At 55.6% G+C, this 17,916-nt stretch overlaps 7 protein-coding genes across 7 annotated transcripts; 3 read left to right on the forward strand and 4 right to left on the reverse strand.

Moving 5' to 3' along the window:
• Nucleotides 1-30: 30 nt before the first annotated feature.
• BU26DRAFT_603357 (uncharacterized protein) lies at nt 31-2,528 on the reverse strand (the record flags this gene model as incomplete). The annotated part of the gene is made up of 5 exons (XM_033835417.1): nt 2,231-2,528; nt 1,376-2,176; nt 1,005-1,324; nt 628-948; nt 31-580 (listed from the first exon to the last, which is right to left on the reverse strand). Exons 1-5 carry the CDS (start codon nt 2,381-2,383, stop codon nt 31-33), a joined length of 2,145 nt encoding a protein of 714 aa, XP_033685830.1. The 5' UTR covers nt 2,384-2,528.
• A 315-nt stretch (nt 2,529-2,843) lies between these two features.
• BU26DRAFT_603358 (uncharacterized protein) lies at nt 2,844-4,833 on the reverse strand. Its single transcript, XM_033835418.1, has 3 exons — nt 4,406-4,833; nt 3,832-4,325; nt 2,844-3,776 (listed from the first exon to the last, which is right to left on the reverse strand). The coding sequence occupies exons 1-3, from the start codon at nt 4,577-4,579 to the stop codon at nt 3,221-3,223; spliced, it is 1,224 nt and encodes a 407-aa protein (XP_033685831.1). The 5' UTR covers nt 4,580-4,833; the 3' UTR covers nt 2,844-3,220.
• A 741-nt stretch (nt 4,834-5,574) lies between these two features.
• Nucleotides 5,575-7,840, forward strand: BU26DRAFT_270819 (amino acid permease-like protein). The gene is made up of 5 exons (XM_033821378.1): nt 5,575-5,900; nt 5,953-6,023; nt 6,079-6,192; nt 6,246-6,328; nt 6,375-7,840. Exons 1-5 carry the CDS (start codon nt 5,748-5,750, stop codon nt 7,535-7,537), a joined length of 1,584 nt encoding a protein of 527 aa, XP_033685832.1. The 5' UTR covers nt 5,575-5,747; the 3' UTR covers nt 7,538-7,840.
• Nucleotides 7,841-8,738: 898 nt separating this feature from the next.
• Nucleotides 8,739-11,476, forward strand: BU26DRAFT_270601 (uncharacterized protein). Its single transcript, XM_033821376.1, has 4 exons — nt 8,739-9,729; nt 9,810-10,360; nt 10,416-10,922; nt 11,013-11,476. The coding sequence occupies exons 1-4, from the start codon at nt 9,008-9,010 to the stop codon at nt 11,297-11,299; spliced, it is 2,067 nt and encodes a 688-aa protein (XP_033685833.1). The 5' UTR covers nt 8,739-9,007; the 3' UTR covers nt 11,300-11,476.
• A 470-nt stretch (nt 11,477-11,946) lies between these two features.
• BU26DRAFT_562798 (uncharacterized protein) lies at nt 11,947-12,173 on the forward strand (the record flags this gene model as incomplete). The annotated part of the gene is made up of 2 exons (XM_033833073.1): nt 11,947-12,007; nt 12,067-12,173. The coding sequence occupies 2 exons, from the start codon at nt 11,947-11,949 to the stop codon at nt 12,171-12,173; spliced, it is 168 nt and encodes a 55-aa protein (XP_033685834.1).
• A 494-nt stretch (nt 12,174-12,667) lies between these two features.
• On the reverse strand, nt 12,668-13,667 carry BU26DRAFT_424305 (carboxyvinyl-carboxyphosphonate phosphorylmutase; the record flags this gene model as incomplete). Its single annotated transcript, XM_033823565.1, has 2 exons — nt 12,668-13,450; nt 13,542-13,667. 2 exons carry the CDS (start codon nt 13,665-13,667, stop codon nt 12,668-12,670), a joined length of 909 nt encoding a protein of 302 aa, XP_033685835.1.
• Nucleotides 13,668-14,572: 905 nt separating this feature from the next.
• Nucleotides 14,573-17,319, reverse strand: BU26DRAFT_270705 (uncharacterized protein). Its single transcript, XM_033821377.1, has 6 exons — nt 17,107-17,319; nt 16,631-17,052; nt 16,143-16,580; nt 15,826-16,094; nt 15,215-15,775; nt 14,573-15,160 (listed from the first exon to the last, which is right to left on the reverse strand). The coding sequence occupies exons 1-6, from the start codon at nt 17,155-17,157 to the stop codon at nt 14,865-14,867; spliced, it is 2,037 nt and encodes a 678-aa protein (XP_033685836.1). The 5' UTR covers nt 17,158-17,319; the 3' UTR covers nt 14,573-14,864.
• Between the last annotated feature and the right edge of the window lie 597 nt (nt 17,320-17,916).

Genomic DNA, 17,916 nt, shown 5'->3' on the forward strand with positions numbered 1-17,916 from the left:
CGCCACTATGAAGGCCTTCGACCCCTCAACCTAAATATCCACCAAATCATTAAAGATTGTTAACTCCTCCAACCTCCGAGCCACACTGTCTACTTGCGCCTGCTCAGGAGCTGTAACTGCAAGGTCCAGATCCACCCAGAAAGCAGCCTTGGCCTGCTCCAACACCTGGTGGTGCTTACCCTTCTCCTCCAGCTGTGCCTTGATCCGCTTTGCTTCCGAGATGGAAATGAGGTCCGCCTCCACACCGAGTGCCAAAAGACCTAAGGTGGTGGGCTCTGCATAGCGGAACGCCCGGTACTGGTCCTGGAAGCACTGGATCGCCAGCGTGAAATAGAAGTATCTGTCCGGATCTTCCTTGTCTTTGACCACCGCATTAGCGACGTAGCCCAGAGCTATGTTCCACCAGATGCAACTAGCTGCCGACTGCTGATTTGCGCGATAGTGGATGATAAGCAGCTTAAGTTGCTTGACAGAGGCTGATACTATGGCGTCTGGGGCGCCTGCAGAGGTTTGGTCGATGTCGGTGCTCTGGCCATGAAAGGGTCGGAAGAGATCCAGGATGAAGGAGTGGAAAAAGATCCTGCATATCTCAGTTTCAGAACCTGAAGAGATAAGAAGAGCACATACTGGAAGATAAGAGCATGGCCGGGAGTATCCTCTCGCCTGTCCATTACACGAGGGAGCCGGCCAGTCATCGACAGCAGCAGCTGAAACTTGGCGTGGGCAAAGGCCAACGGCGGCCGCTCCGAGGTAGACTCCATGTCGATGAAGCGGTAGAAGAGGAATACCTCGGATGCTACCTTCCAGAACTGGCAAAAAGCGACGAAGGTAGCCCCCATGTATGAAGGCGCAGGATGCACATGCCAGTCGCTGTTGTCTGGGACACCGGGAATCGGGAACCTGGGAGCGAATTCGATTGGAGTACTAAGTCCAGCTAAGACACAAAGCCTGGCAGTTATCAGCCTCATGTTTCCCTCATGGCCAGATGTAAACAGGTGCCTCACGTCTCGTAATTGAATGCTCCCCATGCTGCGTGTGCCGTTGCGCGCTGCAGCTCTGGAGAGAGGCCGAGGTCCATAAGAGGGGGCAGGGGACCTTCAACGTTTATGAGCTTCAACCTCGTGGCCATCCCGCGGGCGTTCTCCTTGAATCGAGCTGCGTGCTCAGGTCGACCTCGCGCAATACATGCCACACAAAGAAGATAAAGCGCAGCAACTGTCGTCAGCCGATCTGTAGCTTTTTCTCCTCGGTACATCGTGTGCGCTTCAACGAAGAACTTCTCACTCGTCTCACTGAAGGCTACATCGAAGGCTGTGTATCCTTGCTAGTCATTAAGTTAGGCTTCCTATATCACTGCGATGCTCATAAGACTTACACAAGCCCACGCAAGCAGGCTGCTGACCAGGAAAGGTGAGCAGAACTCAAACTTCTTGGCGATGAGGTCGGAAAGGAACAGGTCTGCATCGAATAGACCGAGAATCGGCTGATCGTTCTGGAGGTACAATGAGATGACCTTAGCAGCGTCTTGGTTCGAGATGGGTACGCGCGTCCAGTAACGGATGTCGAGCTGAGCAAGTCTCTCATCGCAGATCGGGACACTCTCACTGAGCGAGGACGAGTACGGCGGGATCAGCGCGTTCGTAGGCTGCAGGGGCTGGCCACCGGGCCGCCCATCGCCGGGCGGTGCAGCTCCCTTCCCTTTGCTGCTCTCTGGGAGGGTGTTTTGTGGTGTTGAGCTAGTCCCAGCAATTGCATTGCCAGCTGTAGATCGCTCTCCTGGGAGATTGGTAGGAGGATGCTGTGCAATGCTCATGTCGGCGGACCTGCCCAAGAGCGGAAAAGACGTGGGATGGTTGACAGCCAGATTGAACTCGGCATACGACTGGATACCGGGAAGCATTCCCATGGATGAGCTCGCTTCCGGCTGTCCGCGAAGTGTTTGAAGAAGTGCTGCAGGGTCCGAAACCGACTGCAGTTGGCGTCGAGTAGTTCCGGTAACGTCGTTTGAAGTAGACAGGTGGGTCACTATCTCTTGATATACGCTGGTAGTCCTCTTTAGATCTTCATATTGCCGCTTCATGGCCTCGCCTGCCGTCTCTTCTTGATCATTGGAGATATACCCGCATGGCAACCCATGACTTACACAGCGCGCACAGCGGGGGCGTTCGGCGTCACACTGCGACCAAAGCGGTTAACGACGGGACCTTGCGTATGCAATGCAGTGATTCACCTTGGCCTTCTTCACGCGGCAGTCATTACAGGCGACCTTGCTCTTGGGGCGCTTTGCCTGGCCCACGTTGATAATGGCTCCATTGGGTCCTTCATCTGCGCCGCCAGTCGGAGCCGGGAGGAGGGACTGGTGGTAGATGTTGTCTTGCTCCATAGTGGGGTCTGGGATCTTCGAGGGCGTGCAAGCATTCGATGCAAATAGGAGATGTAGTGGAAGGGTTAGTAGGGCAAAGGTAGGACAGTAGTGGTGAGCAGAGATAGTGGCGAAAAGGTAGTAAAGAGTTGGTAGTGAAGGAGGGGTAGTGTAGCGTTGACGAAAGGAAGGAAAAGGTATGCCCGGGCACGCGAAGCTTGAGGTAATGGTTGACGAGCAGAGGAGCAGAGGGACAGGTCGAGGAGAACTTGGCCAAAGCAAAGAAAGATATACGAGAAAGTCACCGACCGGTACGTGCTCAAGTAAGAAGTCGTCGTAGATAAAGTGGTTGGTGAGGTGAGGAAGCGTCTGTGTGGTGAGGGGTTTACCGTCGTCCCACGCTCGGAGGAAGGAGCGGTGATAGTACGGCAGGCAGGCACGCGGCTTGGCGACATCACGACAGCCCAATGTGCTCATATCCGTAGGCTCAGATTAATAGCTCATGAACACAGCTCTTTCGGTGGTCTGTCGTTTGCGTCCGGCACGAGGTTCCGTCAAACGTTGCACTAGGACTAGGCGTAGGATATGCGGGGAGGTTCGCAGTCGACCCCTGGCTGCTAACCCTTCTCTTCGTTGAGGAGTCCCCGCTTGGACGATGGACTGACCGGAAAGCTTTTTTGTACTCTAATGGGCTCAGAATGAAGAGAACGAGGAATGAAAGCCGACCGTAGAACACCGTTGCCTTGAAAATCATAGCAGACATGAAAACAAACGCGTTTGAATCGTACCATCGTACGTGAGCCAATATTACACCCGCCGGACCGTTTCACATCGCCGAAAAGGACCTTATCGAACGCATTAATGCCGCTGGTAGAGTGGAGCCTGGTCGTAATGGACCGAATACTGAATCTCCTGCATGATGATGTGCTCTTCCGAGCCGCCGGTGTCTATAGACCCGTTGCCCTTCCTCGTTCCGATAAAGGAGTACGGCGCTGACTCCTGCGCTGGCGAAGATATCGTAGCAAGGTTCTGCAGACTCTCCGGCCTGAGCTTCAAGTCTCGGTTAGCGGCATCAAGGCTAGGCTTCGCCGCCGAATGAAAGCCCGACCTCGGAGTGTCGGTAGAGGCGACTGTTGTGGATGGAAACTTAGCCCTAGAGTTCTTCATATTCGTGCTGAGGTCCGACATCTTGTAGGCGTTTGAAGTGCCGTGGACGCGGACGAGTTCTCCGTGCCCGAACCCAGTGTTGAGGTTCTCGGTGAAGCTTTTGAGCGCTGCGATGGTGACGGCGGCGAGGGAGTAGGAGAGCTCGACGGCCTGCCATATGACGACCAGCGCACCGTCCGCCAGGGCGTCGGAGGTTTTAGTGAGGTCGTCAGTCATAGTGTTGCGGAAGACGGTGAAGATGATGGTGCTGTGGCATGTCAGATACTTTATCACTGTTTGGCGGCAAAAATGGGGGAACGTACGGTATTCTGAGCCAGAATGCGGTTACCACAATGGCTTTGGTTTTCAGCGACATTTGGAGATTCCATGTCAGATGGACGGGCAAGAAGAGGAGGATAGCTTCCGTCGCTACGTCCAGGCCGGTAATAACTTGCCATCGAACGCCTTGTTTCGGACATTGCCTGGCGTTTGATTTAAAGTCCCACGAAAGGCCATCGCCAACGCTGCAAGCGGCTGTGATGAGGGCAATGGAAGCGATGCACTGGGACGCAACTAGACCCAGCGCCGCATATTGGAACCTTCTATGCGACGGTGTCTGGCTCGTACGCATTAAAATCGTTACGACAGCAGCTTTGGAAAGACATAGCGATATAATCCAAGTGATGTTGGCGGCCAAAGTAGCGCTGTTTAGCTTGTCGAGCGTAGACCGAGACTCGTTGCGAAGATGCTCGGTCGGATGGCCTAGGCCCGCCCCTGACGAGGCGTAGCTGCAGCCGAAGAAAGCAATAGCCAGAGTCTGCACACCGAGACTGGTCAGAAATGGTTCGGCATGAAGTATCAGTACCCTGCCTGTGGTACGTGCAAGGCCTTACTCACCGTAGAGAGCAGAACGACGAGGTCGTCAGCTCCATAGGCGCGCCAACGAACATATACCCGGAGGGAGGCAAAGCACAGCGTATAGCAAAGACATAGGCCGAGAGCCAGCTTTAGACTGTCCACATTGCCGACGTGTTGGGCTACGCCGTCGGTGGAAGCCGCGGAATCGGACATGGCGATGTATCGCGCATGAAAAAAGAGCGAATGTCTCGACTAAGGAGACCGGACGTGGCCTTTGAATATGAGACGCTTGGTCCTGCGAGCTGCAGGTGTTGGAACAGCTGGTTTTGCGGTTCACGGGTGTTATCGGGCGGGATGCCGGCACCATTCCTTTTTCCCAGCCTCCTGGACTTGACGAGATGAGGATGCATGCCCAGACGCAGCAGGCGATGGAAGGCTCTCATGGCGTTCTGAAGGCTGCATGTCCTGGGGCGGTTGAAGTGTGAAGCAGGTTGAACGCAGTGCGTGCTGGTGTGATTTGGGCCTGGATCCACGCTGGCCAATCAGAACCCACGCTAACCTACTCTAATTCCACGAACTGGCCCGTCCCGCACCTGCTGGTCCAACCCCCACGGCAGCTCTCCCGTTTTACGAGACGGCACCCTATCAGCTGCTCATCCACCGTGTTTGAGCCCAGGAATACGACCGAAATTGCTTTTGGCCTTATCGTTTCCTGTTTTCGCCTCGGCAGAAAATGCCACCTCCAGCGGACGGCATTCCCAAGTCTCGGATCCTCCAACCCCTCAACCCCATGCGTTGCCGAGGAACCGCACCGCGCTGTCTTGGTGGCAGTCAAGCCTCGTCGACGAAGCTTATCATCCATTGCCTTCTCAAGCCTTCATCCTCGCCCTTCCCTGGGCCGTCACAACATCGCTCATAGATATGACCCGTCCCCTACCGGCCTAAGAAGCAAGGCCTCCAGCGCCTGTGGCTACGCTCGCATGAGCCGGGCCTCGTTCTACGCCTGGATATCCTCGCCTTGCAGAGTAGCATGAGTACCAATGAGCGCCCGTGCCGTCTCGCTGGGAAAGCCCTGATTACACGACGTTCGATAGCGCTTCGCAACTGGCTGTAATTCGCCGCGATGACCAGGGACACCCCATGGGCAGCATGAGCTCCACTTCCAGACGGGTTCCGCCCGATGGAGAAAAAAGAATTAACCTTCGAGATCGTGCATCTCGCCTGCGAATGGCCCGCGGATCTTACGATCTAGGTCGCTTATCCTGAACACCCTAGATTTTCGCTCGTCAAGGAATTCCAAGCTCCATATATCTCGGCATGCTCTCTTCTCCCTGCGTGCAGACATCCGACCTGGCGTGCCCTTGGTTGCTGTTGCTTTCCAATGGCATTTTCGAACGAAGACAAAATCGTGAACGGTGTTGACGAGTATGAGCTCGGCGATAACCATGTTGCCTCCATGCGCAGCAGTGCTATGGGAGGCACGCAGCACGATGCCCAGGACATGTATCGCATGGGAAAGAAGCAGGAACTGCGAGTAAGCCCAAGCTGCCTACCCCCTTCGCGAATTGGCCTAATACTCTAGATAGAGGAACTTCCGTCTGATCTCCATTGTCGGTTTCGTCGTCGTGCTCCAGTCGACATGGGAGAGCGCTCTTCTGTACCGCCTCCTCCCAGCTCCGAGTAGATGAGAGACTGACAGAAGACTGACATAGATCCGCCTACTTCGGGCTGTTCAACGGCGGGACTGCGGGTGTGATATGGATGACAATTATCACCTGGCTTTTTGTAATGGCCATGATTGCATCACTGGCTGAGATGGCATCCATGTAAGTGCACGAAGCGCTGCAAATTGTACACATCGCTTACCAGGCAACTCAAGGGCCCCCACTGCCGGCGGCCAGTACCACTGGGTTAGTGAGTTTGCCCCGAAGAGTTTTCAGAAGTCCCTTAGCTACATCGTCGGTATGTACAGCCCGCACGCTTCATCTCATCCGCTAATGCCATCCAGGCTGGTGCTGTGCTATGGGTTGGGTCTCGGGCATCCCAGCGTGTGCTCAAATGCTTTCTGGCCTGGTCATCGGCCTAGTCCTGCTCGTCAACCCTGAAGCTCAGATCGGGGAACTTTGGCACGTCACACTTATCATGTTCCTCTGGCTTTTCCTCATGATTGGCTTCAACATATTCCTCGCGCAGCACCTCCCACTCGCCGAAGGGATCATCCTCGTCCTCCACGTCTTAGCCTTCTTCGCCTTCCTAGTTCTCTTTTGGTCCATGGCCGAACGATCCCCGGTTGAAGAAGTCTTCACAACGTGGACAAACGGCGGTGGGTGGAGCTCCATGGGAGTCTCTGCTCTCGTTGGCTTGTCGACACCTCTTTGGTGCTTCATTGGTCCAGATGCTGGCGCTCATATGTCGGAAGAACTCAAGGACGCCTCCGCGGTCCTCCCCAAGGCCATGATGTGGGCTACCTTCTTCAACGGCATGTTCGGCATTGCTATGATGATCACCTTCGTCTTCTGCGGCGGCGCCCTCGACTCCGTCCTCGATTCCGCGACAGGCGTTCCCGTTCTCCAGGCGGTGTACAACGCTACTGGCTCTATTGGAGGCACAGTTGTCATGGGAGTGCTGCTCGTTATCCTTACCTTCTTCGCCGCTGTTTCCGTGACGGCCAGCTCCTCACGCCAGATCTGGGCTTTCGCTCGCGACAAGGGTCTTCCATTTTCGGCATGGATCGAATACGTCCGTCCGGGCTGGGATATTCCCGTCAACGCTCTGCTAGTCTGTCTTGGAGTGTCGCTCATTCCCGCATGCATCAACTTCGGATCGGACGTAACTCTCAACGCAATTGTCTCCATCTCCAACGCTGCCCTCATCTTCTCCTACATCATCTCCATTGGCTGCGTCCGTCTGAAGCGTCTCCGAGGCGAGCCGTTGCTTGCCCGTCGCTGGAGCTTGGGCAAGTGGGGAGGCGTCGTCAATGACTTTGCTCTTGTCTTCCTTGTCGTCGCATTCGTCTTCTCGTTCTTCCCAATGACGCCCAAGCCCGCGCCGGCCGATATGAACTGGGCCGCACTCATGTTCGGCGCTCTCGGTATATTAGCTGGGATTACGTACTTAGTCAGCGCGAGGCATTCTTACATTGCGCCGGTCTCGTTGGTCAAGCAAGAGTAGGGTTTGGACGAGTGGTGCTATTTCCCAGATTGGGGATCCAAGAAGGAAGCGCTTCGTCTAGAAAAATGCAACACTATGACCCTTAGGAACCCTCCTGCGGCACACAATCGTTTGAAGAGAGGGAGTTACGGAAGGGAAATGAATACAAAGGCCCTATAGAAGTGTGGCCGTTGTAGTATCCGGATGAGCGGCCAATGAGATCGCATCCTGATGTCATGGCGACTTCACTGACGTCTTCGAGCAATATATACGAACATCAAGCCCGAGTAACTTCAGCCTATTCTCCATCATTTTATAACCTCCCTTCGAGCTGTAACAATCAGGAATAAACGAGGCTAAACTACAATGTCTACTGACCAGCAGCCCCCAACCATCATGTCAACGACGCAGACGCCCGAAGACAAAGCGCGATGCACCTCAGCACTAACGCCTCCCAGCGCAACATCGCCGTGGCTAAAGAATACATGACAATAGCCTACTCGCCTTCCAAAAATACCGGCGGCGACTCCGTCGCCCACCTCTGCCACCCCGACGCCTGGTTCTAGTCCCCTCCACATTCCCCGGCCGCACCTCCCCCATGGACTACGCAGCCTCGCACGCCGCAGTCATGGCATCCGTCCGCGACCTGCACATCGATCGCTACGACCAGGCGTGGGCCAAGGACGCGCACGTGCTGCTGCGGTACACGGCGAGCGGTAGTCACTGCGGCGCGCCGTACCGGGGGATCGAGAGGATCGAGCCGCCGCGGAAGGCAAGGTGGTCAGGAGCTTGCGAAGGACTGGTATCAGCTTGGGTGGGCGCCGGTCTGGGAGAGTGGAGTAGGGAGATGTTGGCGGATCCGGAGAAGGCGAGGAAGGCGAAGGAGTAATGGTTGGGGGCGAGTCGGGGGTGCTTTGCTGCAGGGTTTGGTGGTGTGGTGTTGAGGTATGCATCTCTATCCCTTGCTTGGAGCGGGAGGGGTTTTAGGCAAGTTTGCTTTGTTACGTCGCGGCCCAAGTAGGAGAAATGTTCCGAAAAATTTGGAGGGACTACCCAGGTAACTCTTAATAGCCTCTACGGGCAACGCTGCCTAGCTCTTCCATCATACCGCGCTCTCCGTTCACGCACAACGTAGAGTCTGAAACACTCCAGGAGGATAGATACGTGCCCCTATTCCAGCAAACAGGAAATGCCTTAGCACTTCTAGCGGCTAGATACGCCCTTCTATCTATACAAGAACGCAGCGCTAAAGCACATCTAGAGCACAAGGAGATGCGGTGCGATGCCCAGACGCGCCAAGAGCGTACAGAACGCAATGCAATATAGTAAAGCTTGGCGAAGCTGCTCCATTCGACTTCTTCGGTAAGGTCAGGGGCCGTTGTGGAACGTTTTTGGGGGCCGCAGACTGGGGTCCCGTCCAAACAACGGGTCTCGAACACGAGCTCATCCCGGTGAAGGCGGTTGAGCCCCCAAAATGGTGGAGGGCATTAAATGGCAAACACGCCGCCATATTCTACGGCCACATTCCTCGCATATAGAGTTTTTTTTTTTCTCCCTCACCTTCTTGACAAGCAGCGCTCGTCTTGTCGCAAAATGGCCCGCTCGCGCGTCCGTTTCGCCGTCGCGTTTTGCGTCCTGGCACCTTCTTTCGTCGGCATGGCGGCGGCCAGAGACCCGCCGTTCAGGGTGAATATCGGCTACTTCAAGTTTCCCGTGAGCGACCCGGAAATGAAGGCGCGAGTGGAGCGGGTAGAGAACAACATCACGGCATGGGATGACTTCTACGACGCAACGCTGGACTACTGGCTCGCCAATTGGAACAACACGCAGCCGCTCCCAGAGGACACCGAAGAAACAGCTCTACGACGCTTTGCCAACAAAACCAAAGTCGATGTAGAAGACTTTGGCACGATACTCCAGCAAGCGAAGGACGGCTACGCGACGGACCTGCGTGCGCAGAACAATGACCCGCAGCAGCTCTGGGAGTTTGACGGCACCGATTTGTCGGAGAAAGTGCTCGACGTGACGGAGGAGGAGTTCAAGTTTCTGCACCACGAGAGACTGGCTGCATACGCGGGAGTGGGCTCGCCCGTCGACTGCAGCGTCCACATCGACCGGATGCTGGATGGGATGAGCGAGTGGGAGAAGGCGGGCATGGCGGCCGCGAGCACGCTCATGGCGCTCTTACCGACATTTCTCGCGTTTGGCAATCTGTGAGTTGGCTGCTGTTGCACTGCTGCTTGCGCTACGCTTGCACCACGCAAGGCCGTTACGCCGTTGCTGACGAGTCTAGTTTCGTGCCACGCAGTTCCGAAGCCTTCGCCACGAGCTGGCTCATCGGGCTCGGCGCTGCCCTGTTCAGCCTCGGCCTCCCCGTACGCAGTATCTCCTGCATACGCCGGAAACAGGTGCTCGAGCTTGCGACGCTCGACAAAGATCCACTGGATACGATCGCAGAGCTCGGCGAGGAAGATGCTCCCTCAGACGCCGCCAATGGAACCACCCAAAAAGCGCCGAAGCACACGTTGGAAGACTTGCAGCAGTGGACGCGCCCAGACGCTCCACACAAGTACATGCGAGACTTCGCGCGGATCCGGAAAGCAGTGGATTCGTACGCAGAGCGTTGGCACTGGTGGCATGTACCCGCGCTGCTCATTGCGGCGGCGCAAGGCTGCATTTTCGGGTTTGCGATCGAGCCGCTGCTCAAGGCCGCAGGGATACCGAAGTTCATCTTCGCGTGCGCGGGCGTGAATTGGACGGGCTTGTATCTTTCGGTGAGCGCGATTGCGAATGCGCTGTTGAGGCTGGCTATGTGGCAGCTGTGCGACCATGAGATTGTGAATAGTAAGCAGACTCTGCTACGGCTGGGATGGAGTCAGTCAGCTGATATGTGTGCTAGTTTATCATCTCACGGATGCTGCGAGGGACGCGCTCGACGCCATCAAGAAGCCGAGTATGCCGACAACGGTGACCCAACTCCCGCCTCTCTATCCACCCCTGATCTCCAAATTCCATACCAACTTTGGCCGGCTGGTACAGCGAATCATCCCTAGCTACCAGCCACTCCGCGAGGAACACCCTTCAGGCGCGTTGAGCCAACCCGTCCGCGAGCATCTCGACTCCATCGCTTCCGTCCTGAAGAACCCCTTCTCCATGCTCAAGAGCGGCTTCGCAGACACCGCTGCCGCGCCCCGCTACAGGCCGCTCATAGTCCTTATCCACTTGTCCACCCAAGGCCGCCCTCAGCTCCGAACACTCTTCACCGGCTTCTGCGAAGCGGCGTTGCTCCTCGTGCTTACCTTCTTTTTCGCCTCGCAATGGGGCGGCAACTTGTACATCACCGCCATTGCGCTCGCTTTGATTCTTGTATTCATCACTGTCGGTAGAGCGCTCGCTATCATCTACGGTAAGCGTCTTCTTGTCCCACTTCCCTCTTTCTCTCTCCCGCATTGTTCGACGCGTAGCAAGCTCGGTGAAGCTAACCTCGATTGCATAGTATGGCTTAGTGCTCGCACATGGGGTCTCCATGCCATCAACTGCGACGAGCAGGACGAAATCCTTGGCTGCTTGCGTATTGTATGTAGTATGGAGGGTGTACTGGTTCGTATTAACGGAGCGCATTACTATGATGGCTATCGGTTGGACTACGAGCCGAGCTTTGGGGCGTGGAGGCGGGAATATGCTAGGGGCGACTACGATGAGGCTGTGCTGCGCCCGGGTTCGACGGGCGCTACTCAGGTACAGGTGGAGCCGAAGGGAACTAGTACGCAAAGTCCGGTTTAGTTGAAGCGTATCGATGGCGGGGCGGATGGGAGCCGGTTCATTCATGGCGGTCCTTGGGGCACATTTCTGGGAGAAACGTACGGCTGACGCTCGAGTCTATATCCACGAATAGGGGCGGTGCTCCTCCTTTTTCGGTACTTGAATGCTCTCCATCATTTGACGACACCCTCCGGAGATCGTCATGGGCTGGACAGTCCTACTCGAAGTTAAGCTCATCCACTGCACATACCTTCACCGGCAAGGTCCTTCGTCCCAGTACCTTGACGAGCTTCTTATCGTCCTACGGCATGGAACGTAGCCACTAGGGTCCAGTCCCAGAAGTGAGGCTATCAACCGCTCCCTCCAGCCTCGCCATGTCCGCCCTGAAGATCAGCGGTCCGCACCAACGTCCAATGAAGAACCGACAACGCATTTCCGTCCAGAAACATCGATGGATGCCAGCCCTGCTAGTCTACTCCTTCAATCGCCGAATACATCATTTCCGGTGAGTCGATGCCTGGGATTGTCGTCGTAATCATGAGACAAACGGGTAGGTATAAAAGAACCCGCGACTCACCCCCCCAGCAGACGCATTTCATCCATCTCATCCACTCCATTCCACACCTCTCCACTTCCATCCAACCCAATCAAACCCACCCTACGTCACCATGCCCCCGGAAGGCAACACGTCCAGCTCCAGCGGCAACCAGGGCAGCTCAGAGACGCAGAGTACGCAACCTCCCCCTACCTCATACTTCTAGAAAAAGTCGAACTAACCGCCAACACAGGCAGCGGTCTCGGCGCCCAAGGCGCCGCCGTAGCGACGGGATGTGCGACTATGTGTGTTTCGACCGTGGCGGGTGCATGTTCGCCTTGCTGCTGCAATATCTCTTGAAGAAGCGAGGTGGTGTGGACGAAGACGGAAACGGAGGGAGGGAGAAAGGGGCAGATAGGGAAGAAAGATGGTGTGGAGATGGGAGGCAATTGTTGTGCTGTTGGTAGTGTGTTCCTATTTGCCGATAACGGGCGCTTCCACCGCGCCTGTTCGAGTGGATCGAGCGAGCGGCCCTCGTCGGTGACATGCTGAATACAACGCTGCGTTTCTTGTCATGAGTCCCAAATTAAGGGTACGCCGTCACTGAACTCCCTACCTCGTCCTTGTTTTGTAGTGTATGTCTCGTTTCGGCTCCGTTTCTTTTGCGTTCGGGAAACGGGCCGTGGCATTGAAATGTAGCAGTAGAAGGACCATCTCTTTCGGGCATGAAAACGCTGCTCGCCACACAGCCCAAATTCTGTACGGATCATTAGCCACGCCCTCTCGCTAAGACTCATGATCAGCCGCCTTTACGCATTCATAGATATACCGCGTTAACACACCTCCAATCCCCCTCACACCCCCTCCAACCACCCCGTCCCCCCAGCCGCCCTATCAAACTTCACACACTCCGCCAACCCACACACCTCAAAAAGCTCCCTCGGACTCCACCTCTTCCCATCTTCTTCCACACTCTGGACCCTCCCACTCCCCAGCAACTGCCTCACCGCCCTCCTAACCGCGGGATACACGACCTCCAAGGCCAGCACAGGATATATCGCCATCCTGAACCCCAGCAGCTGCGCCTCGCGGGTGCTGAAATCCGGCGACACGCCGGCGGGCACGTTATTAAAGAGGCAGGGCGTGGGCGCGAGGTCAGCGACGAGCCGCGCAGCTTCGGCGCTTGAGGCGACGCCCTCGAGGAACGCTACGTCTGCGCCGGCGGCGACGGCGGCGCGGAGGCGCGCGAGGGCTTCGGCGTAGCCGCGGGCTTGCAGGGCGTCGGTGCGCGCGATGAGCAGGATGTCGCCGCCGGCGGTTTGCTGGCGAGCGAGGACGGCGGCGCGGATGCGGCAGGTGAATTCTGCGGCGTCGACGAGCTGTTTGCCTTTGAGGTGGCCGCAGCGCTTCGATACGACTTGGTCTTCTAGGTGTAGGCCAGCGACGCCGGCGCGGATGTAGGCTTGCACGGTTCGTCCGACCATGATGGCGCCGCCGTAGCCGGTATCTGCATCTGCGATTAGGGGCGTGTTGGGTGAGAGCGAGGCGATCATGGCGGCGTTGTCGCGCATGTCGTTGAGCGTAGCTATGCCCATGTCTGGCATACCGAGTCTGGACATCGTGGTTCCGGCGCCGGTCTGGAAGGGCATATTAGCAACCTACTTCTAGCACCTTGGCTCGGGGCAGGCCTTAGTGAGGGCGAGGCAAAGCTAGGACTGGAGAGCCTACCATGTACAAGCACTCTGCGCCTTCCTGAAGCGCAATCCTGGCCGTATACCCATCATACACGCCCGGACACACGATGAACTTGTCCGGATCGGCAAGCATGTTTCTCAGCTTCTGTACTGCGCTCATAGTTTTCTCTCCAGACTGTTGTGTCATGTTGATCCTCGAACTCTTTCGATCTTGCCTGACGCTATCAAGATAGCATTCAATAGAGGGGCAAACTCGACTGAAGGTTTATAGTCCATGAGTATCCCCCCAAGCTCTTCCCAAGAGTCTAGACCGCCTCCCTAAGCACACTGCAGGACAAGCACCCATCTTAAACGGCCCTCAGGCGACCACCTGATATCGGCTGGGCTAGGTATTGCCTATCCGACATCGAGCTTCTAGACTTCGGAAAATAGTGATATATGCCGGCTGCGTACTTTCGTAGGTGGGTGCATCTCTCGCTATATCAACCCCACATGTCGCTAGTGCGCGGTGACGTAGCAGCACCTGGCCGAAGTTGGCCGGGCATATTGCCGATTTGAGATGCACTGCTTCCGCGGATAACTGCTGGCGAGTGACTAGTCCAGGCTACAGAGACTCGGCCCTTTGCCGATTCATCTCCTGAAGATGGCCTGATGGCGGAGGTTTTGCGGCGAGGAACACATCGGCGAGTGAAGGGAGTAGAGGGGTATATTGGGGTCGGCCAGGCTGCTGGATCAACCTTAGTTAAACTTCCGCGCGCTTCAAGATCCGTCATACTCTCTGGATAGGAAAATAACTTTTCAATGCAGTAAGATTAGTCAATTACCCTTGGCCTGTCAACATCAGTTGACATGCGCTTGGGTATTTTGAGACGCTGTGACCTTTTCTTAACTGTTGAGTTCCCATTGAGCATCTATTGACAACCGCAAGCAGGATGGTTCGGACCTTTCTTTCCGATATAGCTTCAGCGACCATGTTGCGCCGACTGGGTCCGAGTCCTTGCGAAGCCGAAGTACCCTCAAGCGGAAAACAAGAACGCTGCGATCGCTAACGGTGCACCCTACCGGCGTCCGTGGAATCCCGAAGCTATTATGGCCCTCCTAGCTAGTGGAATAGGCGCATCGCTGTCGACTGCATATAGAGGCTAGCCGTACGGACCTCTGACAATGGGAGTGCGGGTGTGAGGCGCGTCCCGGATAGCGCGGCGAGGCCGCCAGCTGAGGGGAGGGCAACGGTAGGGATATTGCGGAAGCATACTTCCGGCTCTCAAGCGCGAAACCTCTGCTGCGGCTTTGATGGCATCCACCAGCGGCGGGTTATTCATCTCCGCTTCATAGATGGAAGTTCTCGTGGATTCCATCATCCGTTCACTCCGAAGTTATACCCCGTCCCAGCCGGACCTGCGATCGGCGGCATAGGAACATTCGGCCATTCATTCGAAAAGTCAAAGCCTGCCGCCCAATCATAGTCCGGAAACTGTTCTAGCATCGGAGGAACGTTATACTCCGACCCATCCCAGGTATCAAAACTCATTGTCGCTGGATTCGGCTGTATTTGATTCATCGTATTGGACTGGAACTTGGTTACCGGCGCAGGTGCCTGTGCCAATGGCAGCCCTGTGGGTCTTGTTACTTCCTTGACTTCCTTTTCGTAGACTTTGTCCGCAAGTCAGTGACTGCGGTATTGCAAAAGGAGAAGCCAGTGCTTACCTGGTGTTGTAGGCTGCGTCTGCGCGTTAGATGGCCCCGAATCTTCGGCACTGTACGGGTTCGTTAAGTGTGCGAACTCCTCCCTCCAATACCAAAACATGTCGAAGCTGACGCTCATACTTAGACGTCTCCGCAGCCTCAGCCCTAACGACTCAATAGCACCGTTCTTCCTACGGAATACCTTCGAGCTGTTCCAGAGGTTCGTCATGATTTGCGCGCATCTTGAACCAATATCACCGGCTTGGACAGAAGCATTATTGTTGAACTGCACGGCGTAGAAGTATGCTCGCTCTCCGGCCGCAAGGTCTAGGTGCTGCGCAAGAGGACTTCGAGTGAGCTTCAGGATGACGAAACCCGCCAACGCCATGGTCCTGTCGATGAAAGATTGGGATATGGTAGCGGAATTTGTCTGCTGGGTTATCGCATTGGCCGCCTGGATTGTGGAAATGCACAGGGAATAAAGACGAATCAGGTCCTCTACGTCCGGGCCAGGATTCGTCGGGTGAGCGAAGAAATGGTACGCCAAGACGTGGATGCGAACGCAGTTCAGTTGAAAGGTATCTACTGATTCAGCTTCTGCGCAACAAACTAGGGAAGAAAAAAGGACCTACCGAGTTCGGACGGTGAGGATGCCGCCAAGCTGAGCAGCTGGGAGTCGAAAACGCTGATCAGTGAACGAAGCACTCTGACGTCGCAGTTTACCGAATTCAGATCCGTTCTGACCATTGCCGCCATAGCTTTCAGGAGGATTATGTGCACTTTGTGTTGGAACTGTAGGCCAGGGGGTAGGTATGCAAGGGTATCCTCTCGATCTCGCTCATCTCCATGGAAGAACGACTCTGCGACGACGAGAGGTGGTATACCTTCCGCACAGCTCGTCCTAGCACCTATCAGTATATGGAATATCAAAATGCCAAAAGGCTCTCACCGTATCGAGACGATAACGCAGTGCATCCACAACTTGGCTCGGAAAATCTTCTCGTCTTGGTCTTTCTTGAGCGGGATTCTCGCAAAGTCCTGCCCGACACCGGTGACATGAAGCCCGATCTGCGTCGCTAGATGGACCGCAGCACCGCATAGGACGTGGGTCATATCCTTGTACATGGAGTTTGTCGGCAGCCGCCACGTACACAGGATGAGCAGACCCTGGATAACCGGAATCGGAGTCGAGCGAAGAGCCATGGAAGAGAAGGCCAGTGGCGTAATCAGTTGGCTAGTCTTGTCGAGAATTGCCGGATCATCGGAGTACTTCCTTGACCCCGTAACGATGATACTCCAAAAGAGGAAAGGGGAGAGCTCGTAGTACTCGTTCGGCGTCATCGACGAGTCTAGGATTGGAAGTAGGGGGCGATATTGCGTGAAAAACCTACAGAAGTTTAGCAAAAATGCGGCTAACTAGACTGTAGGGGCTCATACAAAGTGAAGCAGTCATCGATCCTCTTCGCCTCGACCACATAACCGTCTAGGATGCGTGGGAGCGTAGCACCCTGAGGCGACCCTTTCCTCGAACCCACTCTCGAATGACCACTTTCGAAGGCAGGAGAAAGGGACGTGGATGCATCCGTCGGCGGCACAGATGGATGCGAGAAGGTCCCAGAGCCAGGCTCCAACGGACTGAAAGTCTGCCCTTCGACATTCGAAGGAGTCGAATGAGGATGAGCGCCATCAGTACCCTGGCGCATATTCCATCTCAACTCTTCCAGCTCGCGCCGCATCTCCGCCTTGGTCTGGCGCAAGTTGCGGGTCGACGTAGGCAGGATCCTGCACTCCAGATTCATCTTCTTGCAGCGACTGCAGGCCTCGTGAGGCGTCTTATGCTGCTCAACGTCACAGCGGATCTGCGTAAATCAGCGACTATCCCAGACCGCTATCGCACGTTGGGATGTGAGTACCTTTTGTTGGCGGCACTCGACGCACGCCTTGCGACGCGGAGTAGTCATCATGTCCAGTCCAAATCGACCCTACCAATGGCCTACACAGTACAGCATCCGCCGTTACACATGCTCCATGCAGTCGATGAAGAAGCAACAAGCAGCAGCTCAAATGGGGGTGCGCGGGGCGAAAGAAGCTGCTCGTAAGTTTTAGTTCCTGTTTACGACATCATTCGGTCTTGGACCGGTGGTGTTCGGATGGCGGGGAGCGCACCCGAGGAAGGGCCGAGGAACGCGGGGCGAACTTGCTTCAGAGGCTGTTCTTGAAAGACTTTTCTGCTGAACTGCAAACGGCAATCAAGACGGTCTGGTTGGGTAGCGTTGGTTTGGCTTGGAAATGTTGGCGAAGGGCTGCTTCCGGCGTGCCAGACCCGGTTCGTGCCTGGCGATTCGTATCCACCGCGCTAACCGTTTCCGGCATGGTGATCTCGTCAAGCAACCGTCAATCGGCGACTTTCCACCATGCCTGCAACAGACAGGCATAGGGAGCGTTTTCACCACGACTAGCACATCATCAAGGGGTCGTCAAGGGGTCGTCTCGGAGCGAAGGGGAATAAACCACCTCCCACATCCAAACAAGTCCATTAGCTTGCGCTTCCTCACCACTGGCTCCCTTCTCCCGCTCTCCTCCCTCTGTATATGCAACTCAGTTTCTAAATGCGTTCTAGGATATCATATGAACAAGGCGCGCAAACCCCTATTAACCACATGCAACAACAGCTTCTAAATGCTCGCTCCCAGATCAGCAAAGATCCGGTAAGAATGGAATAG

This window comes from Trematosphaeria pertusa, assembly GCF_010094035.1.
Source record: "Trematosphaeria pertusa strain CBS 122368 unplaced genomic scaffold BU26scaffold_5, whole genome shotgun sequence".
Lineage (NCBI taxonomy): Eukaryota > Fungi > Ascomycota > Dothideomycetes > Pleosporales > Trematosphaeriaceae > Trematosphaeria > Trematosphaeria pertusa.